At 42.5% G+C, this 27,936-nt stretch overlaps 1 protein-coding gene across 2 annotated transcripts in view; it reads left to right on the forward strand.

Moving 5' to 3' along the window:
• The first annotated feature begins 2,807 nt into the window (after nucleotides 1-2,807).
• Nucleotides 2,808-27,936, forward strand: part of LOC127841326 (protein SERAC1-like) — a 37,137-nt gene continuing 12,008 nt past the window's right edge. Inside the window, exons 1-9 of one of the 2 annotated variants that reach the window (XM_052370051.1) lie at nucleotides 2,808-2,865; nucleotides 3,485-3,696; nucleotides 4,499-4,526; nucleotides 5,289-5,422; nucleotides 9,787-9,837; nucleotides 10,711-10,839; nucleotides 12,040-12,158; nucleotides 12,983-13,105; nucleotides 14,949-15,062. In XM_052370051.1, coding sequence (XP_052226011.1) covers nucleotides 3,546-3,696; nucleotides 4,499-4,526; nucleotides 5,289-5,422; nucleotides 9,787-9,837; nucleotides 10,711-10,839; nucleotides 12,040-12,158; nucleotides 12,983-13,105; nucleotides 14,949-15,062 — 849 coding nt within the window. In that variant the 5' untranslated portion in view covers nucleotides 2,808-2,865; nucleotides 3,485-3,545. Of the gene's footprint in view, nucleotides 2,866-3,201; nucleotides 3,323-3,484; nucleotides 3,697-4,498; nucleotides 4,527-5,288; nucleotides 5,423-9,786; nucleotides 9,838-10,710; nucleotides 10,840-12,039; nucleotides 12,159-12,982; nucleotides 13,106-14,948; nucleotides 15,063-27,936 lie in introns of those variants that run through there. The other variant, XM_052370050.1, reaches the window with a different exon arrangement.

Here is a 27,936-nt window from a genome sequence, read left to right on the forward strand (position 1 = left end):
CACGCGGCTTTTATTGGAAAAAATGCGCTTTGTTAAACAAACCCGATAACCATTCTATATAAGCACCGAAAAAATCTTTAATACGCGAAATTCTCTCAAAAATATCGATACGAACCGATGTAAAAATAATATTCGTAACTTGATTTTGTAATTCTTAATGGTACGACAAGATTTTAAAATAAATATGTAACAGACTTGAAAATAATTCGTAATTACAAAAATATGACCCTTAACTGGAGCTCTGATAATTGTTTAGACATTTAATTAACAAAAATCTTTTGATATTGGCAGCAAGGGATATTTTCTTGCAGAATTTACAGAAAGATGCCCAGGTTTGTTAGTAAACAAAAGCCAGGGGGCATAAACGATATACAGGGAGATAACTGACCCCGCGAGATTACCACCCGGGTTTGAACTTTGACTGTATTTATTAATGAATGACTATGTAGTAAAAAGTAAGGTCACTTCCAACAGCCTTGCTGTAGGGCTAGCTCTTTAGCGACGTGGTTAAAGTGTCGGACTACCACTCTGGAGGTGGTAGGTTCAATCCCCGGCCTGAGCTCGGTATTTTCACATTAATGGCGACGAGGTAAAAAGGTACTGTGAATGCGGAAGTCGGTCTGAGCTGTTTAATGGTTTCTGGTAGGGCCATGCGGTAGCAAGACATGCTGTAGCGGGCGTGTCTGGGCCTTGAATCATTAAAAGGGGGAGGAGTGTAGTAAAAAGTAAGGTCACTTCCAACAGCCTTGCTGTTGGGCTAGCTCTTTAGCGATGTGGTTAAAGTGTCTGACTACCACTCTGGAGGTCGTGGGTTCAATCCCCGGCCTGAGCTCAGTATTTTCACATTAACTATAAAAATTGTTTATAAACATGATGCATAAATAAATTTATTTACTTTTAATTATACTGTAACACTATTAATATTTATTTAATAACTCTTTATTCTCTTAGTCTATAAACCAAAATACTTTGAAAAATAATATCCGAATTATTTATCCGAATTGTATTCCAACAGTAAAACTTTATTTTTTAACTGCTCCTCAGCCAATTTAAATGATTCTTTCGTTTTTATGATATAAAACTGCCGTCATCGTTCGAAACTCATGCTTCCGCAGTTATGTTCTATTCTAAGAGAATAGATATGGATAATTGTGTATGTTGACGCGATTGTTTTACGGTTCGGATTTGTTTTGTTTTGCACGTTCGGAAGACAGAATAACAACAACAACCGAACGAACAACAACAACTAAAAGAACACTCTGTCCTTAGGGCCACGACTTTTTTTTTTATTGGTTTACAAAAATTATTTTGAAAATGGTCCATCGGGCGGTCGAAAAAAAAAAAAAAAAAACATCATTGGAAAAAAAGTTAATACTAATAACATCAGAACAAAGACAACATATCTTTTATAACCTTAACACAGAGACAAATTATGCAATGAAACACATCTATATCTTCAAATGAAATGAGTCCTAACAGCACCTTATGTAACATCAGGCAATTTTAAACACTCCATTACATGACATGCGTTCTTCTCCCATTAAAACGAAAAACTGCGCTTCATTTCCATAATTGGATGCGCACCATTACGCAATGCGATGCCCGTAAACTACTCATACACAAATTACCCGGTATGTGTTTGCTCTTACTCGACTTATGAGATCGTACATGAAAAAAATAATCGAGGTAGATCGATCCATGCGTCGTCGCGGTAATGTTTGTCAAAGTTGTTGTTGTCATGAAAACTCGTTGATTTACAACGCAAAACGTCTTATTTGAACTGACGCGAATTAATTTAATCATATTTGTCAACTTCGCTTTTGCTTTATTTTGATAATTTAATCCAAAGTTTAATGTTAGCAAGTGTTTTTTTTACTGGAATTGTAAACAAGGAGTCAGTTAAAGTCTTCCGAAAATGTGCAGTCTGTGTGAATTGACAGTTTGACGTCATCAAAGGAAAGCCGCTTTCTGTCGGAAGCAATAAAGCGACAAATTTCGCGCCGAAAAAATTGGCTTCCTTAGTCTAGCAATCAACATGCCGAACCAATCGTGTGTTTGTTTCTCAATTGCAATCCTCCAATTTAATAAAAGTACGTGCATAGCTCCGCCTGCGAATCTTTTGCAGAGAACGGAGGCGGAGTTTAACGGTTAATTGAGCTAGTGTTTTACACAAGTTGAGTTCCGATTTGCCGAAATTACTCGGCCCTAAGCATTGAAACGACAAATACATTTATCAATGATTTTCCGAGATATACCGATTTGTTCCGATTTCCAAACTTTCTGTACAGTTCCTATAAACTATGGCGGATGTGTTTACAAAATTCCTAAACACATATATCGTAAATAATGGCAGTGTTTTATTGGATTATTTATACTTATTATCAAATACTATCGGGTTTGTTTAATATAATTAACATGTTAAACAATATAGTTGCGTCACAGACACGGAAATAAATTTTGATGGGGTCGACATTTGACTGACGCTGATTTTCTTATTGTCTGTAATTTTTACCCGAAATAAATTTAGAGAAGTGCCCATAAAAGGACTGGTACATAATGTGTCACATTTAAAAATATCCCGATCTCTGCAATATATGTGAACCAATCGTTGATTGTACTTACTTGATTTTATTCGCAACCGTACTCAAACCGGATCGTTTTTTTTTTCTCTCATTTCGCTCATTTTGCAGTGCGGTCGGGAATAAAATATTTAAAAAAAAGACGAATTTCCGATTTTATTTTTTTTCCCTTTTTCCAAAAATTAGGGTCGGCGGTTTTGTAAACCAAGAAATATAAAAGTCGTGGCCTAGCATAAGTCAAGTGTTAAAGTGGAGATTCGCTGCTGTTAAAGATCTTAAATGAATGGTGAATATAGCATTTATGTATTTAAAATTGCAAAAAAAGAATTCAAATTGCTTTTTATTAGTAAAATCGCCAACGGTAGCAACAACCTTTGAATTTGTGTACACAATTTTAAAATTTCTGTAGTCTGTAGACAGTGTAATCAAATTTGCAAATGTCAAGTGGCAGAGCCTTGTGGTATACCGTGTTATCTTCCCATGGATTGGCAAAAGTGGCTAAGGCAGTTATCTGTGCTAAATCCATGTGCAATGGTTGCTACTAATGGCTTGATCATTACATATTTGGACTTTGATTTTTTATGAATATGACAACCATTAATTTAATGATTAAACAACAAATCATATATGTCATTTTCACAGTTTTTTTGCATTGGTGATTTGCAGCAATTTAATCTATTTGCTCACATAGACATTTCACAGCTTCTAACATGATATTCTCAAACAATTGATGTCAATGCAAGGTAACTTTTCCCTAGTTGCAATAATTCAACTCCGAGCTACTGAATGTCTTGGTTGCTGGATATGTACTCATAAAAGCTCAAAGCATTTAAGAAGAATTAAATTTTTCCCTAAATGGTGAAATAAACCCCCACTAGATGCTAGCCAGTTTATTATAATTTCAGGACGAAATCACACACATCATTTCATTACCTTGCTGATGCACAATGGTTGATTGCAAGAAAGATGTCACCTTACCACCACAGTTCGAGAGTTGGCTACTGCTGTATACAAAGGAGATGGTTCGTTAAGAAGATAACGTCATTTAACCTCCGGGACAGTGACTCTGTGGACATACTGCGACAGAAATTAAAGTTGTCATTCAAGGCTAAGATTGGTATTATGTTTCTGCTTTACAGGGTTGTTTTATTCTTCAATTCCTTATTTAATTTAGCTTTTCCCCTAATGGGTGTACACTGTTTTAATTTATAGTTACTGACCTTGGGTGTCAAATAGCCCCACTCCCAATTGTCAAATACAATTTTGCTTTAGACAAATATGATCCCATTTTTGCAGGTGCTCTGCCAAGGCTCAACTAGATTTGACTGTTGATGCTTCATACTATATATGTCTAGGTCATACTGAACATATTAGTAATAGTAAATAGCTGAAAATAAATACACTACCGCAGAGAAAAATGGCTGGGAGAAAATTTCAATTATCAGTTTAGATAACAAATGGGAGACAATGATGAGATATTTGATGGTCAATAATACATACAGTGGAATGCCCCATGGAGGGGTCAAATATTCCTTGAAATTAGGCTTTTATGACTATAATCATAAAACAATTACACATGGCAACTGAGTCAGGAGGGGTACTTTAAATTGCTAATATATTTTAATTAACAATTTTAACAAAAGTTGGATAAAGTTCACATAGAACTATTCATGCGTGAAACACATTATATACATTTTTAAATATTGAATCAACATTTCAAATGCTTATGTTACTTATAATGATAATCATATGTTGTAGCTCAAAATCAGTAACATTTCTTATTTTATTTTGTCCACAATTGTAATCACTTGTAGTCGTTAAGATTGCCATCATCAGCATTTATATTTTGTGAAATGTTTGATTTGGCATTGAGTCACAATAATTTTATTTGTACTTGAAAAATATTGACTTTGTTTCAGGAGTGGTATGCAGCTTTATCCTAGGCAGGTCAGTTAGTGTTGCTTTAAAATATCCGTGTAATTGAAAGTGTAAGAAAAATATGGTCTCAAACCTCAATTACTTGACCGTCAGCCAAACAATTTTCAGATTATCACACTGTTTTCTGTAGTTTATCATTATAGTTTGACTCAATAATCTTTCACTTATATCAGACTTTATTTATTAAAATTGCAAAGGGATTAGTGATGGTTTGCCAAAATGCCTGTAAGGTTTATCATTGAAAAAGGTTCCTAGTCCAAATAATTTTTTTTAATTATTTTGGGATGTGGATTGGTTTTAACTTTAGTTATCTTTTAGCTGCTGATTGCTTTGATATTAAGTGTAATTGTTATTTTATCTAACATGAAGAAAGTATATATATATATAATAAATACATTAATAAATATATATATATATATATCTATCTATCTATCTAAATATAAATATAGAATATAATATATAAGATAGAATAGAGATATATAGAGAGATATATATATATATATAATATATAGATATAGCTCTCAGATATATAGATATATAGATATATAGATATATATATAGATCTATCTATATATCTATATATATATATATATATATATATATATATATATATATATATATATATATATATATATATATATATATATATATATATATATATATATAATCTACCTCAGAGGCATCTGTATGTTTAGATAAGAATCATCATGTTATCTCTGTCCAGTCAGTGTGGTTATAAATGTAAATGAGTTGTTTGTTATATATTTTCAGTGTTCTGTTTGTTACGCACACAGTCTGGTCATTGAGTGAGAAGTTACGCTTCACCCATGAGGCCCATGAGGCTGACCGTAGGACCAGGTTCATCTACATTGACAAGCCACTGGCTCTAACTATGGAGGATATTTGTAAGTTATCATTGTCAGCTGTTAAGATTTGACCGTGGAGGATATTTGAAAAATAATTAGTTTCAGCTGTTAAGATCGGACCACAAAGGATATTTGAAAATGATCATTGTCAGCTGTTTAGATTTGACCATGGAGGATTTTTGTAAGTGATCATTGTCAGCTGTTAAATTTGACCATGGAGGATATTTATAAGTGATCATTGTCAGCTGTTTGGATTTTACCATGGAGGATATTTGTAGTGATCATCGTCAGCTGTTTAGCTTTTACCATGGAGGATATTTGAAAATAACATTGTTAGCTGTTTGGGTTTAACCATGGAGGATATTTATAAGTGATCATTGTCAGCTGTTTAGATTTTACTAGGAGGATATTTGAAAACGATTATTTTCAGCTGTTGGTTGGACCATGGAGGATATTTGAAAGTGATCATTGTCAGCTGTTTAGATTTGACCAGGGAGGATAGATTTGACCATGGAGGATATTTGAAAATGATCATTGTTAGCTGTTTAGATTTGACCATAGAAGATATTTGTAAGTGATCATCGTCAGCTGTTAAGATTAGACCATGGAAGATTTTTGAAAATGATCATTGATAGCTGTTTACGTTGGACCGTGGAGGATATTTATAAGTGATCATTGTCAGCTGTTAAGATTTTACCACGGAGGATGTGTGTAAGGATCATTTTTAGCTGTTTTAGACCATAGGCTACAGTGCCTTCCCCAGGAATTTTTTCAGGCGCCCCGGGGCCGAGCGGGGGTGGGTTCGGGAGGGCCCTCCCGACGTTGATTTTTTTTAATTTAACGTGTCAATTCACGTTCTGTGGTGCGTTATAACTCAAAGAAAAACAGCGTCAAAAGACGTCATTTGGTGCGCTATGACTCTTCAAAAAAAATCCCCCAGTCATTTAAAAATATATTTTTTTTTATTGTTTAATTGTTTTAAAACTTTTCCGCACAGATAGTAAAATCCCGACTCGAACGATTCCCCAATACATCCGTTTCAACTCGACTCTATTACTGTATACTTACTTTTTTCAAGTTTCTATTTATTACCCGATTATCCCGTTTACTCCGTTTTTATCAATCTCTTTCTGGTAAATATTTACGATAAAAGCTTTCAGTTATTTCTTTAACACAAACCTTGCCATTTTTTAAGTGACTATTTATAGATTTGATGAAATATTGCCTCTGAATATGCGTCAATCCCCTGACCTGTTGTGCGCTTGTTAAAACGCTCAATACACGCCATTTGTATGCAATAGACGCGACGTTGTACATGCTGCATAATGTTTGCGCTCTTTTTAATCGAGAAAAAGATTCGACACAAAATAAATTTGGAGCAAAAATATTTAACGTTGCGGTAACATTTACATTCGGAAGTGTGTTTCGGATTAAAAACGCGTTAACATCGACTTACGGGAATGGGTTTCGGATTACAAATTTAATTATTCCCATTTGAGATATCAACAAATATTAACCGTTGCGTTATAAATTCAACGATAATTTGTTTAAACACTTTACGAGTCGAATAAATGTTTTGACGGAATTATGCATGAAATTCACGTTGTCCACGAGGATCACGGCCGGTTGCCATCATCAGTCTTCTAACTATCGATTATCGGACGAAACATTTACAAGTGTGCGTAATTAATTCAACGAAAATTCGTTAAAGCGCATAACGTGTCGAATAAATGTCAGAAAAACGGGGTGAATAAGTTCTATAAATGGACATTTTGAAATATACATGTACTGGAATTAAATAAATTGTTATCACATAATTGTAACCGGGAGTCATTTGCACAACTTACTCGCTATAATAATTAATTGTTTACCACTTGCAATTAAGTTTTCGTATTAATTATGAGTCATAGGTAACACTTGTTTACAGTAAAAAGGTGTGATGATGATGCCCGAAACCGTCTTTAATGTTCTGTACTGTACTAATTACCGGTTTTATATTACTCAAATGGTACAACTTCTTGCTAATTAAGCTGCGATAAACTCTTAACGGTACTTCATGCCCGACGTCAATCAAAAATAATGGTCGATAGTTAACCCCGCCCTCATAAGCATTCGCGTAACCGATTGGACGATGAACTTCACAGTTTGACGACTGGAAAGTTACCAGATACATCCTTTTCAGCATTTAAATGACCGTGTAATGTGGCTAGAATAATCGATACGCGCGTCATGCTATTCTCTTATCAGTGAATTATCCATTACCCCATGTGGTGTTTATGGCGATTACTTGTGAAAGTAGGTACCGAGTGCTCTTTTAAAACAGGGAATATTGATACACTGATAGGGAAACCTTGATTGTTTTGGACAATCTCCACTTTCTTTTACTGAAGAATACACTGATCGGAAAATTTCAAGCGCACCGGGGACTCTGATTTCGAAATTCAAGCGCCCCGGCAAGGGGCGCTTAAATGGCCTGGGGAAGACCCTGGGCTATATTTCTAAGTGATACTTGTCAGCTGTATAGATTACCATGGGGGTTATTTGTAAAAGATCAATTTCAGCTGTTATAGTTTTTACAATGGAGGATATTTGTAAGTTATCCTTTTCAACTGTCTTATACTAAAGAAGTGTTTCTCAAAAATAAGTAGTAAGGGAACTATTTCTGTACTCTGTGATGATAGCTTGCTTTACGAAATTTTTCACAGATTTTCGTTAAAAAAATATATTATTAGAATAATTTGCTTACTGAATTGTAATAATTGGAATAGTTTTAAATGAATATTATAAAACATAAAGGACATGCCTGTCCTTGGGTTTAAATTTGGGACAGCTAGAAGTGAAAGCTTACGCCCTACCACCTTACCAAGTTTTTAAGATTGGAAGGTAGTTTTAACTTCAAGTCAGTAATACACGCTTTTTTAATGTATTACATGTCAAGAAAAGCGTTGCCAACGCTTGATCTTTTTACCATATTTTGATTGATAATTATCAATGAACTAAAAATTATTTGTAAGTTTTTTGTTTTTTTAACACATATTGCACATATTGCAGCATAAAAATTGCCACTCACTGGACAATGGCTTAATGCTTTTTGTCTATTATCATTATTTGCTTATAATAAGTCTGTTTTGATTCACTTTAGCAAACATTACTGTCTGTTGGAAACAGCTCAAACAGCAATCTCCACTTTGGGCCAACAGTTTTTACTGATCCCAAATTATTTAGGATAACTTTAAAATGCCATCATTAACCTCTGAAATAGTCATATAATTGGTCAACTCAATAGTTATCCCCACGCTTTTTGAAAAAAAGGTGGGGATATTGTGGTTATCTCCGCCGTCCGTCCGTCCGTCTGTCCGTCCGTCCGTCCGTCCTGGCCACTATCTCCTCCTACACTAAAAGCACTAGAACCTTGAAACTTACACACATGGTAGCTATGAGCATATGTGCGACCCTGCACTATTTGGAATTTTGATCTGACCCCTGGGTCAAAAGTTATAGCAGTTGGGGTGGGGCCGCGTCAGAAATTATCACTCATTTTTTTAGGTTATTTTACATTTACTTCTTTATTTCTACACCGATTCACTTCAAATTGATACTGGACCTCTCTTATGACAATACGGTCAATCTCAATCATGCATGGCCCCATTCCCAACCCTGGGGCGCCCCGCCCACATAGGCCACACCCACCAAAAATTTCCATTTACTATAATTTTTTCATTTCTACACGGATTCACTTCAAATCGATACTGAACTTTTGTTATGACATTAGGGTCAATCTCAACTATGCATGGCCCCAATCCCAACCCTGGGGCGCCCGCCCACATAGGCCACACCCACCAAAAAATTCCATTTACTATAATTTTTTCATTTCTACACCGATTCACTTCAAATTGATACTGAACCTCTCTTATGACAATACGGTCAATCTCAACTATGCATGGCCCCATTACCAACCCTGGGGCCCCGCCCACATAGACCACACCCGCCCAAAATTGCCTTTTACTATAATTTCTTCATTTCTACACCGATTCACTTCAAATTGATACTGAACTTCTCTTTTGACAATACAGTCAGTCTCAACTATGCATGGCACAATTACCAACCCTGGGGCGCCCTGCCCACATATGTCACACCCACCCAAAATTGCCTTTTACTATAACTTCTTCATTTCTACACCAATTCACTTCTAATTGATGATGAACTTCTCTTATGACAATACGGTCAATCTCAGCTATGCATGGCCCCATTACCAACCCTGGGGCACACCTAGGTCAAACATTCGGCGTGGGGATACGCGTCGGCCTCTGCCGCGCCATTTCTAGTTAATTATTATTTACACCTGTTCTGAAAATACCTGAAACCCAAGGGTAAGGAATTAATTGTTTTTCTTTCACTTTCAGTTCCAGATACATTTAGAGGAAAATTCAAGTATCACACGGAAAAGTATGGCAGTAAGAGTTTTCTCTTATAGTACCTTACTTGGTGCTTTGTGACAGTGTGTTTTGCTCATAAACCAGTTGGCTATATAGCATGAAGTTGAAAGTCAGAATAGTGTGCTTTATTGTCAAAGCAGGGCTTTTAAAAATGCTAATATCCTGCTATTTGCTGTCATAACATTATAATACCTGTAAGATTTTCCTTATTACATTTTTTTCCAGTAATTTTTCCCATGAACTTACTAAACCCGTCTCTTATATATTATATGCATCAGCTGACAGATAGGGTCAGGGGTCAAGTTTTTAATATGTGTGAATTACTACCAGTAACAAACATTTATTTTTAATTTTTGTTAGCTCGCTTGAGCTCAATGTGCTCATGGTGAGCTTTTATTGCCGTTTTTTATCTGTCTTCATGTGGATCGAAATCTTGTAGGCCATATTTATTGCCCAATCTACATGAAACTTTCTCAGAATGAATACCATTATATTTATAATATATTATAATTTTCAATAATATTTTACTAGAGTTTGAAACTGGGTCATGTGGGTAAAAAAAACTATGTTACAAGGTAAAATTGTACAAAAAAGCCTGTGGTCACTGGTGAGGCCACATTAATTGCCCAATCATAAAACTTGAGAACATTCAACCCACGATATTTGTGTGCTTTGTGCTATCACTATTAACAGATTTCATAGGCATCAGAAACTTGGTTTAGTTTCTTGGGATCGCATGTTAGCGCCTTAGGACCTTTAGCCTCTTGTGCAAGGCAATTGTCATTCAGTACATAATTCACTATAAAAGTAACTACAATCCCTGTAACATTCTTTCTGTGTTGTATTGTTTTCAAGAGACTTAAAGAGTAATTTTTTCATTGTTTTTCTAAGGGAAAGTACTGCCGTGGGTTCAGTCTAAATCCAAGGACCCGGCTCTGCTGTTGAACCTCGCTGAGTCCAGGGACCCAGAGATTCGCAGACTGGGACTGAAGAGTCTTACTGGCGACAATGACTGGGAAGGTCACTAGGCTTAATTATCCCCTGCCATAGGCGAAGGGATATTGTTTTGGCGTTGTCCGTCCGTCCGTCTGTCCGGCACTTTTTTGTCCTGAGCCATATCTTGGAAGTGCTTTGGCGGATTTTATTGAAACTTGATGCGATTACATATATGGATAAGAGGATGATGCACGGCAAATGACATTGTACACCTTCTGTTAATAACGGAATTATGGCCCTTTGTATCTTGAAAAAATGCTTTTTTAGCTGAGTGTCAAATATAACACTTTTGTGTCCAGAAGAATATTGGCGGGGGATATCAATTCAATGAATTTGCTTGTTTTCTATAGTTTTAACCCTTCCTAAACTTTCATTAATTGTTATAGTTTCAGCTATTAAAATAGTAACAGTTATTCCTATTTTTTCATAAAACCCTGAAGTCATTTCAATACTTGTAGTCATTACTTTAGCTTCACTCATAACTTTAGTGTCACTCATTGCTATACTTTCAATCATTAGTACAGTTTCAATCATTACTGTTCCACTCATTACTATTGTTTAACTTTTTTAACCAGGTTTTCCGAAGGAAAAAACTGGTTATTAGATTGGCGAATGCGGGCGGGCTGGCGGGCGGGCGGAACAAGCTTGTCCGGGCCATAACTATGTCGTTCATTGTCAGATTTTAAAATCATTTGGCACATTTGTTCACCATCATTGGACGGTGTGTCGCGCGAAATAATTACGTCGATATCTCCAAGGTCAAGGTCACACTTTGAGTTCAAAGGTAAAAAATGGCCATAAATGAGCTTGTCCTGGCCATAACTATGTCATTCATTGTGAGATTTTAAAATCATTTGGCACATTTGTTCACCATAATGGGACGGTGTGTCGCACGAAAGAATCACGTCAATATCTGCAATGTCAAGGTCGCCACGACTAAAAATAGATTTTTTTTAAAAACAAACTTACAAAGGGGGTTAAATTTGTTTGTTCATTTCAAAAGTTCAGTTTGAGTTTTCTCCCTTTATCAGATTTTTTTTCACAATGAAAACCTGGTTTTGTGACAATTTTGTCCCTTGTTCTATAGTTTCATATCTGAAGATTCAAATTAATGTTTTTTTACTGGTACATAGTTTATCGCATCACATAAGTATAGCATTTCTGTGTCTAAAAAATGCATTTTTTCAGTTACATAAAATAATTGTTGGGTAAATAATATTTCAGATCATCAGTTCAGGAAGGTTGCACAGGCTTGCTCAAACCGGACAATGGTCAGTTTGGCAAGAATTCAAGAGGCTGACAACAGACTCTTCAGACCCATGCCTTGGCTGCCTCCACCAAAAGTACGGCTGTGATTTGTTTAAACCTATTTATATAAGCGCAATTCTATCAAAAGCCCAAGGCTTATTGAAAGTATGTTTCCTGGGTAGAACCAGTACTTGATGTCTTTAGGGAAATATGAGGAATGCTCCCACAGAATGCAAATCGAACCCATGACCACCCGGTTGCAAGGCGGACACCATATCCACTGTGCCATGGCGATTTAAAGTTGTGTTTCAGGGTTAAGTGTATAACTACCGAACAACTTCTTTTAAATAAATCATCAACATCTTGAAAACCTATGGTTATCTGAACAAATCTCATAGTCCTGGAAAAATCAATAATATTTCAATATAAAAATGACCACCTGTTACTCAAGCATTGTGTATAACCCAAGCCCGGGTTCGTTGCCTGTGCATGTTTCTTCATTTGTTATTCACAATTTATGGACACTAATAGGTTCATAAAGTTTTGTTCATTGCTTTATTGAAAATAAAGAAAATAAGTTATTAAAAATTGGTTTTTCACTGTTAAACAAGTGAAACATAACGCTGAAAAGTATCAAAGTATTAAGAAGTTAGAGTTCACTTACTTTTCTTCAACGAGTTCTTGTTATTATATTATCAGTGAAACATTATCTCAAAATAAACAACGCTTTTTTTTTCATTCACTATAAAAGTCCCATTAATTAAATACCTGCACATCACTCTCCTTAACAAAAGTTCATTATATCATGAATATTATTTGTTAATTGAATTATAAAAAATATTGAATGTACTGTAATTATTACTAAAATATATCGTTCAAAAAGAGTTTTACTTGAACTTGTTTACTTGTTTTACTTCAGGCTACCATTGAAGACGAATTAAGAGGTCTGTTATCCAAGCTTCAGAAAGATATAACAGACACGGCAATCCAAAAATACACGACTAGAGTTTTACCCAAGGAAAAACAGAAAAGTATTGTAGAGGTTGGTTTTGAGTGAAATATCATCATCAGACTTATACACATGTTGGCACCCTGTTGTTGGACATTTTAATAACAAATATTGGATGTACTTTATACATAGTTGTAATTTGTAAAAGCATTGCCTGCACAATGTTTCCAATGTCAAGGTTGCACTATGATTAGAGACCCAATGTTAAATATGGTCTGTTTTTGGTTGTGTAAACCTGACTGGGAAGTACAATGTATCTATTTTTAAAGCCTTATATTGATATTTGCTGTATAAATCATCTGATCTTACATGACAGGGTCAATTTTGACCCAATGAATAATTTTTGAGTGACACACTTTCAAAGTTGTTTAAATCTTTCCAGTCTATTGTATATGTAGGTCTCCAGAGATAAAATAGATTTAAAAAATGAAATCTTCAAATAGCTTCTCCTCTAAAACAACAAGGAGCAGGGCTTAAATAATTGGCATATAACGTCGCTGTCGTTCTCAAACCTCGTAGCTACAAAATGCCAAGTTTTCAGGAGAGAGAAAAAAACGTCTCATCTTTTATAACGATGTTTTTGAAATTGAAATTCTGTAAAAATACCAAACAAATGAAGCTGCAAAATACGGTATAAGCCGTAGAGGCGTAAGTCATACTGATAAGTCATACTGATGTTCAGAAATGGTAGCTACGATATTTTGTCGCCACAGTTTTGTCATTTGTATGAGGTAAGACAATTCGTCCTGATATGAAACCTCATAGCTGCAAATATAAAAACGTTTTTGTCAAATTTGTCCAATCGAAATGACGTACCTATAGGTGAAATGACGTTGCTACGACTTTTCGCCTGAAAAACAAACCAACAATCAAGCTACAACATTTTGTCTCGTGCATTTTGCAAGGGCTCTTATTGGCATAGAGCTAAGAGATATAGCACAAAACAAGCGCCAGACTTCATATATGCGGAAAAGACGAAAAAAAAAAGAAAAATTTGGAGCTACGAGCTTTGAGAACGACAGCGACAATAAGATTGTGTTGTGGTCCACTACTAAGTTTGTTCCAGCCTTGCCGAAAATGGCCTTTGTACTGGATCATATAATTTATGAAGATTAATACAGAAATGAAAACTTAAACAAATTTCCTCAGCAAGAGAAAGGCATAATAGGTTTGGAACTTAGCATGTAGCATCGTCTGATGGTTCTTTACAATACATTTTTATTATTATTCCACTGGGTTCAAAACTGGCTCTCCATGTTAACTTGTTTCCCATATTCCCCAGGTTTGTAAATGGTTTTGGAGATATGACAAAAGTTGCCAACAGTTCAGTTTTTCAAAGTCCAGTTTAGCAAATCAAAGGAGAGAACAACAACCAGTCTTGCAATTTAGTATATATTCCATTTGCATGCAAGCATTTTGGAACATCTAAGTACAGGATACATTTTTAAATTCATTATTTACAAACCATTATTTTCATTAGAACTACATGTAATGCTTTTTGAAATGCATTGAAGTAATTTAAGTTAATTGAAGCATTAAGATACAAACTTTAGTTATTGGGACATCTTAGCCAAGACAGGTACAAAGACTAAGTTCATCTAATTAGTCTTTTCATTGGACATTGTGAACCGAATTGGTTTGTATTCTTGTTAAACTCAAAATGTTCACCGTGGCATAAAGGATAAGGTGTCTGGCTAGCAATCAGGAGGTCATGGGATTGATCCACACTTGGGGAGGGTTCTTAAGTTCTTCCCCAAAGACACCAAGTACTGGTTATAGGCCCAGGAAACGGACTCAATAGCGTTTCTATATGCCTGAGGCTTTCAATTAATCGAGCTAAAATAAATATTTTTGAACTTAACTCCAAATGTTTCAGACCGGGCCTTGGAGCTTTGGAGGTACCGCCCTTGAATATGCCAGGTCTGCTAGTGACGACTCAGAGGGACAGGTGGAGCTGTTGTTCATGGAGACCCTAGCCATACACAGTCAGGTGAGTTGTCATGGAGACCCTAGACATACACAGCCAGGTGAGTTGTCATGGAGACCCTAGCCATACACAGCCAGGTGAGTTGCTCATGGAGACCCTAGCCATACACAGCAAGGTGAATTGTTCATTGAGACCCCTAGCCATACACAGCCAGGTGAGTTGTGATGGAGACCCTAGCCATACACAGCCAGGTGAGTTGCTCATGGAGACCCTAGCCATACACAGCCAGGTGAGTTGTGATGGAGACCCTAGCCATACACAGCCAGGTGAGTTGTCATTGAGACCCTAGCCATACACAGCCAGGTGAGTTGTCATGGAGACCCTAGCCATACACAGCCAGGTGAGTTGTCACGGAGACCCTAGCCATACACAGCCAGGTGAGTTGCTCATGGAGACCCCTAGCCATACACAGCCCGGTGAGTTGTCATGGAGACCCTAGCCATACACAGTCAGGTAAGTTGTTATGGAGACCCTAGCCATACACAGCCAGGTGAGTTGTGATGGAGACCCTAGCCATACACAGCCAGATGAGTTGTCATGGAGACACTAGCCATACACAGCCAGGTGAGTTGTGATGGAGACCCTAGCCATACACAGCCAGGTGAGTTGTGATGGAGACCCTAGCCATACAGAGCCAGGTGAGTTGTCATGGAGACCCTAGTAATACACAGCCAGGTGAGTTGTCATGGAGACCCTAGCCATACACAGCCAGGTGAGCTGTCATGGAGACACTAGCCTACACAGCCAGGTGAGTTGCTCATGGAGACCCTAGCCATACACAGCCAGGTGAGTTGTGATGGAGACCCTAGCCATACACAGCCAGGTGAGTTGCTCATGAAGACCCTAGCCATACACAGCCAGGTGAGTTGATCATGAAGACCCTAGCCATACACAGCCAGGTGAGTTGTTTATGGAGACCCTAGCCATTCACAGCCAGGTGAGTTGTGATGGAGACCTTAGCCATACACAGCCAGGTGAGTTGCTCATGGAGACCCTAGTCATACACAGCCAGGTGAGTTGAAATAGAGAAACTAGCCATACAGAGCCAGGTGAGTTGTCATGGAGACCCTAGCCATACACAGCCAGGTGAGTTGTTCATGGAGACCCTAGCCATACACAGCCAGGTGAGTTGTCATGGAGACCCTACATAAACACAGCCAGGTGAGTTGTGATGGAGACCCTAGCCTTACACAACCAGGTGAGTTGTCATGGAGACACTAGCCATACACAGCCAGGTGAGTTGTTTATGGAGACACTAGTCATACACAGCCAGGTTAGTTGTGATGGAGACCCTAGCCATACAAAGCCAGGTGAGTTGCTCATGGAGACCCTAGCCATACACAGCCAGGTGAGTTGTTCATGGGGACCCTAGCCATACACAGCCAGGTGAGTTGTCATCGAGACCCTAGCCATACACAGCCAGGTGAGTTGTCATGGAGACCCTAGCCATACACAGCCAGGTGAGTTGTGATGGAGACCCTAGCCATACACAGCCAGGTGAGTTGTCATGGAGACCCTAGCCATACACAGCCAGGTGAGTTGTCATGGAGACCCTAGCCATACACAGCCAGGTGAGTTGTTACCGAGACCCTAGCCATACACAGCCAGTTGAGTTGCTCATGGAGACCCCTAGCCATACACAGCCCGGTAAGTTGTCATGGAGACCCTAGCCATACACAGCCAGGTAAGTTGTTATGGAGACCCTAGCCATACACAGCCAGGTGAGATGTGATGGAGACCCTAGCCATACACAGCCAGGTGAGTTGTCATGGAGACACTAGCCGTACACAGCCAGGTGAGTTGTCATGGAGACCCTAGCCATACACAGCCAGGTGAGTTGTGATGGAGACCCTAGCCATACAGAGCCAGGTGAGTTGTCATGGAGACCCTAGTAATACACAGCCAGGTGAGTTGTCATGGAGACCCTAGCCATACACAGCCAGGTGAGTTGTGATGGAGACCCTAGCCATACACAGCCAGGTGAGTTGCTCATGGAGACCCTAGCCATACACAGCCAGGTGAGTTGTGATGGAGACCCTAGCCATAAACAGCCAAGTGAGTTGCTCATGAAGACCCTAGCCATACACAGCCAGGTGAGTTGTTCATGGAGACCCCAGCCATACACAGCCAGGTGAGTTGTCATGAAGACCCTAGCCATACAAAGCCAGGTAAGTTGCTCATGGAGACCCTAGTCATACACAGCCAGGTGAGTTGTAATGGAGACACTAGCCATACACAGCCAGCTGAGTTGTCATGGAGACCCTAGCCATACACAGCCAGGTGAGTTGTTCATGGAGACCCTAGCCATACACAGCCAGATGAGTTGTTCATGGAGACCCTACATATACACAGCCAGGTGAGTTGTGATGGAGACCCTAGCCATACACAGCCAGGTGAGTTGTAATGGAGACACGAGCCATACACAGCCAGGTTAGTTGTAATGAAGACACTAGCCATACACAGACAGGTGAGTTGTCATGGAGACCCTAGCCATACACAGCCAGGTGAGTTGCTCATGGAGACCCTAGCCATACACAGCCAGGTGAGTTGTTCATTGAGACCCTAGCCATACACAGCCAGGTGAGTTGTCATGGAGACCCAAGCCATACACAGCCAGGTGAGTTGTTCATGGAGACCCTAGCCATACACAGCCAGGTGAGTTGTCACGGAGACCCTAGCAATACACAGCCAGGTGAGTTGTTCATGGAGACCCTAGCCATACACAGCCAGGTGAGTTGTCATGGAGACCCTAGCCATACACAGCCAGGTGAGTTGTCATGGAGACCCTAGCCATACACAGCCAGGTAAGTTGTTATGGAGACCCAAGCCATACACAGCAAGATGAGTTGCTCATGGAAAGCCTAGCCATACATAGCCAGGTGAGTTGTGATGGAGACCCTAGTCATACACAGCCAGGTGAGTTGTCATGGAGACCCTAGTTATACACAGCAAGGTGAGTTGCTCATGGAGACCCTAGCCATACACAGATAGGTAAGTTGTCATGGAGACCCTAGCCATACACAGCCAGGTGAGTTGTCATGGAGACCCTAGCCATACACAGCCAGGTGAGTTGTTCATGGAGACCCTAGCCATATACAGCCAGGTGAGTTGTCATGGAGACCCTACATAAACACAGCCAGGTGAGTTGTGATGGAGACCCTAGCCTTACACAACCAGGTGAGTTGTCATGGAGACACTAGCCATACACAGCCAGGTGAGTTGTTTATGGAGACACTAGCCATACACAGCCAGGTGAGTTGTGATGGAGACCCTAGCCATACAAAGCCAGGTGAGTTGCTCATGGAGACCCTAGCCATACACAGCCAGGTGAGTTGTTCATGGAGACCCTAGCCATACACAGCCAGGTGAGTTGTTATGGAGACCCTAGCCATACACAGCCAGGTGAGTTGTCATGGAGACCCTAGCCATACACAGCCAGGTGAGTTGTCATTGAGACCCTAGCCATACACAGCCAGGTGAGTTGTGATGGAGACCCTAGCCATACACAGCCAGGTGAGTTGTCATGGAGACCCTAGCCATACACAGCCAGGTGAGTTGTCATGGAGACCCTAGCTATACACAGCCAGGTGAGTTGTCACCGAGACCCTAGCCATACACAGCCAGTTGAGTTGCTCATGGAGACCCCTAGCCATACACAGCCCGGTAAGTTGTCATGGAGACCCTAGCCATACACAGCCAGGTAAGTTGTTATGGAGACCCTAGCCATACACAGCCAGGTGAGATGTGATGGAGACCCTAGCCATACACAGCCAGGTGAGTTGTCATGGAGACACTAGCCGTACACAGCCAGGTGAGTTGTCATGGAGACCCTAGCCATACACAGCCAGGTGAGTTGTGATGAAGACCCTAGCCATACACAGCCAGATGAGTTGTTCTTGGAGACCCTAGCCATACACAGCCAGGTGAGTTGTCATGGAGACCCTAGCCATACACAGCCAGGTGAGTTGCTAATGAAGACCCTAGCCATGCACAGCCAGGTGAGTTGCTCATGAAGACCCTAGCCATACACAGCCAGGTGAGTTGTTTATGGAGACCCTAGCCATACACAGCCAGATGAGTTGTCATGGCAACCCTAGCCATACACAGCCAGGTTTGTTGCTCATGAAGACCCTAGTGATACACAGCAAGGTGAGTTGCTCATGAAGACCCTAGCCATACACAGCCAGGTGAGTTGTTTATGGAGACCTAGCCATACACAGCCAGGTGAGTTGCTCATGAAGACCCTAGCCATACACAGGCAGGTGAGTTGTTCATGGAGACCCCAGCCATACACAGCCAGGTGAGTTGTCATGAAGACCCTAGCCATACAAAGCCAGGTAAGTTGTTATGTAGACCCTAGCCATACACAGCAAAGTGAGTTGCTCATGGAGACCTTAGCCATACACAGCCAGGTGAGTTGTTTATGGAGACCCTAGCCATACACAGCCAGGTGAGTTATCATGGAAACCCTACCCATAAACAGCTAGTTGAGTTGTCATGGAGACTCTAGCTTTACACAGCCAGTTGAGTTGTTCATGGAGACCCTAGCCATACACAGCCAGGTGAGTTGTCATGGAGACCCTAGCCATACACAGCCAGGTGAGTTGTCATGGAGACCCTAGCCATACACAGCCAGGTCAGTTGTCATGGAGACCCTAGCCATACACAGCCAGGTGAGTTGTGATGGAGACCCCTAGCCATACACAGCCCGGTGAGTTGTCATGGAGACCCTAGCCATACACAGCCAGGTAAGTTGTCATGGATACCCTAGCCATACACAGCCAGGTAATTTGTCATGGAGACCCTAGCCATACACAGCCAGGTGAGTTGTGATGGAGACCCTAGCCACCATACACAGCCAGGTGAGTTGTGATGGAGACCCTAGCCATACACAGCCAGGTGAGTTCTCATGGAGACCCTAGCCATACACAACCAGGTGAGTTGTCATGGAGACCCTAGCCATACACAGCCAGGTAAGTTGTCATGGAGACCCTAGCCATACACAGCCAGGTGAGTTGTCATGGAGACCCTAGCCATACACAGCCAGGTGAGTTGTGATGGAGACCTTAGCCATACACAGCCAGGTAAGTTGTGATGGAGACCCTAGCCATACACAGCCAGGTAAGTTGTCATGGAGACCCTAGCCATACACAGCCAGGTGAGTTGTGATGGAGACCCTAGCCATACACAGCCAGGTGAGTTGTTCATGGAGACCCTAACCATACACAGCCAGGTGAGTTGTTCATGGAGACCCCTAGCCATACACAGCCAGGTGAGTTGTGATGGAGACCCTAGCCATACACAGCCAGGTGAGTTGTGATGGAGACCCTAGCCATACACAGCCAGGTGAGTTGTGATGGAGACCCAAGCCATACACAGCCAGGTGAGTTGTGATGGAAACCCTAGCCATACACAGCCAGGTGAGTTGTCACGGAGACCCAAGCCATACACAGCCAGGTGAGTTGTGATGGAGACCCTAGCCATACACAGCCAGGTGAGTTGTCACGGAGACCCTAGCCAAACACAGCATGTTGAGTTGTCATGGAGACCCTAGCCATACACAGCAAGGTGATTTGCTCATAGAGACCCTAGGCATACACAGCCAGGTGAGTTGTCATTGAGACCCTAGCCATACACAGCCAGGTGAGTTGCTCATGGAGACACTAGCCATACACAGCCAGGTGAGTTGTTCATTGAGACCCTAGCCATACACAGCCAGGTGAGTTGTCATGGAGACCCAAGCCATACACAGCCAGGTGAGTTGTTCATGGAGACCCTAGCCATACACAGCCAGGTGAGTTGTCACGGAGACCCTAGCCATACACAGCCAGGTGAGTTGTTCATGGAGACCCTAGCCATACACAGCCAGGTGAGTTGTCATGGAGACCCTAGCCATACACAGCCAGGTGAGTTCTCATGGAGACCCCTAGCCATACACAGCCCGGTGAGTTGTCATGGAGACCCTAGCCATACACAGCCAGGTGAGTTGTCATGGAGACCCTAGCCATACACAGCAAGGTGAGTTGTTCATGGAGACCTTAGCCATACACAGCCAGGTAAGTTGTTATGGAGACCCAAGCCATACACAGCAAGGTGAGTTGCTCATGGAGACCCTAGTCATACACAGCCAGGTGAGTTGTGATGGAGACCCTAGTCATACACAGCCAGGTGAGTTGTCATGGAGACCCTAGTCATACACAGCAAGGTGAGTTGCTCATGGAGACCCTAGCCATACACAGATAGGTAAGTTGTCATGGAGACCCTAGCCATACACAGCCAGGTGAGTTGTGATGGAGACCCTAGCCATACACAGCCAGATGAGTTGTTCTTGGAGACCCTAGCCATACACAGCCAGGTGAGTTGTCATGGAGACCCTAGGCATACACAGCCAGGTGAGTTGCTAATGAAGACCCTAGCCATGCACAGCCAGGTGAGTTGCTAATGAAGACCCTAGCCATACACAGCCAAGTGAGTTGTTTATGGAAACCCTAGCCATACACAGCCAGGTGAGTTGTCATGGCAACCCTAGCCATACACAGCCAGGTTTGTTTCTCATGAAGACCCTAGTGATACACAGCCAGGTGAGTTGCTCATGAAGACCCTAGCCATACACAGCCAGGTGAGTTGTTTATGGAGTCCTAGCCATACACAGCCAGGTGAGTTGCTCATGAAGACCCTAGCCATACACAGCCAGGTGAGTTGTTCATGGAGACCCCAGCCATACACAGCCAGGTGAGTTGTCATGAAGACCCTTGCCATACAAAGCCAGGTAAGTTGTTATGGAAACCCTAGCCATACACAGCCAGGTGAGTTTCTCATGGAGACCCTAGCCATACACAGCCAGGTGAGTTGTTTATGGAGACCCTAGCCATACACAGCCAGGTGAGTTATCATGGAAACCCTAGCCATACACAGCTAGTTGAGTTGTCATGGAGACCCTAGCTTTACACAGCCAGTTGAGTTGTTCATGGAGACCCTAGCCATACACAGCCAGGTGAGTTGTCATGGAGACCCTAGCCATACACAGCCAGGTGAGTTGTCATGGAGACCCTAGCCATACACAGCCAGGTGAGTTGTCATGGAGACCCTAGCCATACACAGCCAGGTGAGTTGTGATGGAGACCCCTAGCCATACACAGCCCGGTGAATTGTCATGGAGACCCTAGCCATACACAGCCAGGTAAGTTGTCGTGGAGACCCTAGCCATACACAGCCAGGAAATTTGTCATGGAGACCCTAGCCATACACAGCCAGGTGAGTTGTGATGGAGACCCTATCCATACACAGCCAGGTGAGTTCTCATGGAGACCCTAGCCATACACAACCAGGTGAGTTGTCATGGAGACCCTAGCCATACACAGCCAGGTAAGTTGTCATGGAGACCCTAGCCATACACAGCCAGGTGAGTTGTGATGGAGACCCTAGCCATACACAGCCAGGTGAGTTGTGATGGAGATCTTAGCCATACACAGCCAGGTAAGTTGTGATGGAGACCCTAGCCATACACAGCCAGGTAAGTTGTGATGGAGACCCTAGCCATACACAGCCAGGTGAGTTGTGATGGAGACCCTAGCCATACACAGCCAGGTGAGTTGTTCATCGAGACCCTAACCATACACAGCAAGGTGAGTTGTTCATGGAGACCCCTAGCCATACACAGCCAGGTGAGTTGTGATGGAGACCCTAGCCATACACAGCCAGGTGAGTTGTCATGGAGACCCTAGCCATACACAGCCAGTTGAGTTGTGATGGAGACCCAAGCCATACACAGCCAGGTGAGTTGTGATGGAGACCCTAGCCATACACAGCCAGGTGAGTTGTCACGGAGACCCAAGCCATACACAGCCAGGTGAGTTGTGATGGAGACCCTAGCCATACACAGCCAGGTGAGTTGTCACGGAGACCCTAGCCAAACACAGCAGGGTGAGTTGTCATGGAGACCCTAGCCATACACAGCAAGGTGAGTTGCTCATGGAGACCTTAGGCATACACAGCCAGGTGAGTTGTCTTGGAGACCCTAGCCATACACAGCCAGGTGAGTTGCTCATGGAGATCCTAGCCATACACAGCCAGGTGAGTTGCTCATGGAGACCCTAGCCATACACAGCCAGGTGAGTTGTCATGGAGACCCTAGGCATACACAGCCAGGTGATATGCTCATGGAGAGCATAGCCATACACAGCCAGGTGAGTTGTCATGGAGACCCTAGCCATACACAGCCAGGTAAGTTGTCATGGAGACCCTAGCCATACACAGCCAGGTAAGTTGTCATGGAGACCCTAGCCATACACAGCCAGGTGAGTTGTCATGGAGACCCTAGCCATACACAGCCAGGTGAGTTGTTCATGGAGACCCTAGCCATACACAGACAGGGGAGTTGTCATGCAGACCCTAGCCATACAGAGCCAGGTAAGTTGTCATGGAGACCCTAGCCATACACAGCCTAGTGAGATGCCATGGAGACCCTAGCTATACACAGCCAGGTGAGTTGTTCATGGAGACCCTAGCCATACACATCCAGGTGAGTTGTCATGGAGACCCTACATATACACAGCCAGGTGAGTTGTCATGGAGACCCTAGCCTTATACAGCCAGGTGAGATGGGGCTAGAAAAAGGGGTTTAGTATGTTGGTGAACGTGGCTACATGTACACATGGGAACCTAGCCATACACAGCCAGGTAAGCAGGGGCTAGAAAAGGGTTCTAGTATGTTGGTAAATTTGGCTACAATGGTATGGAATAGTTGTCTTTGTATGGCTTAAGTGAAACCTTGTGAACAAAATCGAAAATATATATTTTTGACTAAATACTCATGAAACTGTTACTGTTACAGTTTTAGTCTTTTAATGTATCTGCTAAGATTGGCATTGTTTTTAGTGGGATTCCAGGGGTTGGGCACATTTCTTTAGACATTATTGTCTGCTACAAGACTTTGTCAACACTGCCTACTCAGATGATTTCAGATCTTTAAGGTTTCAGCTGAAAGTTCTTGGTGCTCTGGTTCCACTATTAATGTCTTTTACATGATTATTATAATCTTGTCTAACTATGTACTCCTACAGTATTCAACTCACACATTCAAACTTAGATGAATTTTTCCTGATGATATGAAGTTTTGAACAAGCAACTTTTATTGTACGTTCAAATAACAATGTTATACCCCTGTTTCCATAATTTTATAATTTTCATATTTTTATATTATTTCACAAGTAATTTGAGACATATATTTAATTAGTAGCAGTGTTTTATTTGACAAAATATGTTATGAAAATATGGTATAAAACGGAAATCTAAATAATATTTTGTTTGTCTTAAACATAAATCATAAATGAAAACAATGTATACAATTTGCTAGAGTGCCATGCATTTTTGAAAATTTTGACATCATGGAGACCCTAGCCATACACAACCAGGTGAGTTGTCATGGAGACCCTAGCCATACACAGCCAGGTAAGTTGTCATGGAGACCCTAGCCATACACAGCCAGGTGAGTTGTCATGGAGACCCTAGCCATACACAGCCAGGTGAGTTGTGATGGAGACCTTAGCCATACACAGCCAGGTAAGTTGTGATGGAGACCCTAGCCATACACAGCCAGGTAAGTTGTCATGGAGACCCTAGCCATACACAGCCAGGTGAGTTGTGATGGAGACCCTAGCCATACACAGCCAGGTGAGTTGTTCATGGAGACCCTAACCATACACAGCCAGGTGAGTTGTTCATGGAGACCCCTAGCCATACACAGCCAGGTGAGTTGTGATGGAGACCCTAGCCATACACAGCCAGGTGAGTTGTGATGGAGACCCTAGCCATACACAGCCAGGTGAGTTGTGATGGAGACCCAAGCCATACACAGCCAGGTGAGTTGTGATGGAAACCCTAGCCATACACAGCCAGGTGAGTTGTCACGGAGACCCAAGCCATACACAGCCAGGTGAGTTGTGATGGAGACCCTAGCCATACACAGCCAGGTGAGTTGTCACGGAGACCCTAGCCAAACACAGCATGTTGAGTTGTCATGGAGACCCTAGCCATACACAGCAAGGTGATTTGCTCATAGAGACCCTAGGCATACACAGCCAGGTGAGTTGTCATTGAGACCCTAGCCATACACAGCCAGGTGAGTTGCTCATGGAGACACTAGCCATACACAGCCAGGTGAGTTGTTCATTGAGACCCTAGCCATACACAGCCAGGTGAGTTGTCATGGAGACCCAAGCCATACACAGCCAGGTGAGTTGTTCATGGAGACCCTAGCCATACACAGCCAGGTGAGTTGTCACGGAGACCCTAGCCATACACAGCCAGGTGAGTTGTTCATGGAGACCCTAGCCATACACAGCCAGGTGAGTTGTCATGGAGACCCTAGCCATACACAGCCAGGTGAGTTCTCATGGAGACCCCTAGCCATACACAGCCCGGTGAGTTGTCATGGAGACCCTAGCCATACACAGCCAGGTGAGTTGTCATGGAGACCCTAGCCATACACAGCAAGGTGAGTTGTTCATGGAGACCTTAGCCATACACAGCCAGGTAAGTTGTTATGGAGACCCAAGCCATACACAGCAAGGTGAGTTGCTCATGGAGACCCTAGTCATACACAGCCAGGTGAGTTGTGATGGAGACCCTAGTCATACACAGCCAGGTGAGTTGTCATGGAGACCCTAGTCATACACAGCAAGGTGAGTTGCTCATGGAGACCCTAGCCATACACAGATAGGTAAGTTGTCATGGAGACCCTAGCCATACACAGCCAGGTGAGTTGTGATGGAGACCCTAGCCATACACAGCCAGATGAGTTGTTCTTGGAGACCCTAGCCATACACAGCCAGGTGAGTTGTCATGGAGACCCTAGGCATACACAGCCAGGTGAGTTGCTAATGAAGACCCTAGCCATGCACAGCCAGGTGAGTTGCTAATGAAGACCCTAGCCATACACAGCCAAGTGAGTTGTTTATGGAAACCCTAGCCATACACAGCCAGGTGAGTTGTCATGGCAACCCTAGCCATACACAGCCAGGTTTGTTTCTCATGAAGACCCTAGTGATACACAGCCAGGTGAGTTGCTCATGAAGACCCTAGCCATACACAGCCAGGTGAGTTGTTTATGGAGTCCTAGCCATACACAGCCAGGTGAGTTGCTCATGAAGACCCTAGCCATACACAGCCAGGTGAGTTGTTCATGGAGACCCCAGCCATACACAGCCAGGTGAGTTGTCATGAAGACCCTTGCCATACAAAGCCAGGTAAGTTGTTATGGAAACCCTAGCCATACACAGCCAGGTGAGTTTCTCATGGAGACCCTAGCCATACACAGCCAGGTGAGTTGTTTATGGAGACCCTAGCCATACACAGCCAGGTGAGTTATCATGGAAACCCTAGCCATACACAGCTAGTTGAGTTGTCATGGAGACCCTAGCTTTACACAGCCAGTTGAGTTGTTCATGGAGACCCTAGCCATACACAGCCAGGTGAGTTGTCATGGAGACCCTAGCCATACACAGCCAGGTGAGTTGTCATGGAGACCCTAGCCATACACAGCCAGGTGAGTTGTCATGGAGACCCTAGCCATACACAGCCAGGTGAGTTGTGATGGAGACCCCTAGCCATACACAGCCCGGTGAATTGTCATGGAGACCCTAGCCATACACAGCCAGGTAAGTTGTCGTGGAGACCCTAGCCATACACAGCCAGGAAATTTGTCATGGAGACCCTAGCCATACACAGCCAGGTGAGTTGTGATGGAGACCCTATCCATACACAGCCAGGTGAGTTCTCATGGAGACCCTAGCCATACACAACCAGGTGAGTTGTCATGGAGACCCTAGCCATACACAGCCAGGTAAGTTGTCATGGAGACCCTAGCCATACACAGCCAGGTGAGTTGTGATGGAGACCCTAGCCATACACAGCCAGGTGAGTTGTGATGGAGATCTTAGCCATACACAGCCAGGTAAGTTGTGATGGAGACCCTAGCCATACACAGCCAGGTAAGTTGTGATGGAGACCCTAGCCATACACAGCCAGGTGAGTTGTGATGGAGACCCTAGCCATACACAGCCAGGTGAGTTGTTCATCGAGACCCTAACCATACACAGCAAGGTGAGTTGTTCATGGAGACCCCTAGCCATACACAGCCAGGTGAGTTGTGATGGAGACCCTAGCCATACACAGCCAGGTGAGTTGTCATGGAGACCCTAGCCATACACAGCCAGTTGAGTTGTGATGGAGACCCAAGCCATACACAGCCAGGTGAGTTGTGATGGAGACCCTAGCCATACACAGCCAGGTGAGTTGTCACGGAGACCCAAGCCATACACAGCCAGGTGAGTTGTGATGGAGACCCTAGCCATACACAGCCAGGTGAGTTGTCACGGAGACCCTAGCCAAACACAGCAGGGTGAGTTGTCATGGAGACCCTAGCCATACACAGCAAGGTGAGTTGCTCATGGAGACCTTAGGCATACACAGCCAGGTGAGTTGTCTTGGAGACCCTAGCCATACACAGCCAGGTGAGTTGCTCATGGAGATCCTAGCCATACACAGCCAGGTGAGTTGCTCATGGAGACCCTAGCCATACACAGCCAGGTGAGTTGTCATGGAGACCCTAGGCATACACAGCCAGGTGATATGCTCATGGAGAGCATAGCCATACACAGCCAGGTGAGTTGTCATGGAGACCCTAGCCATACACAGCCAGGTAAGTTGTCATGGAGACCCTAGCCATACACAGCCAGGTAAGTTGTCATGGAGACCCTAGCCATACACAGCCAGGTGAGTTGTCATGGAGACCCTAGCCATACACAGCCAGGTGAGTTGTTCATGGAGACCCTAGCCATACACAGACAGGGGAGTTGTCATGCAGACCCTAGCCATA

Source organism: Dreissena polymorpha, chromosome 8 (genome assembly GCF_020536995.1).
Source record: "Dreissena polymorpha isolate Duluth1 chromosome 8, UMN_Dpol_1.0, whole genome shotgun sequence".
Lineage (NCBI taxonomy): Eukaryota > Metazoa > Mollusca > Bivalvia > Myida > Dreissenidae > Dreissena > Dreissena polymorpha.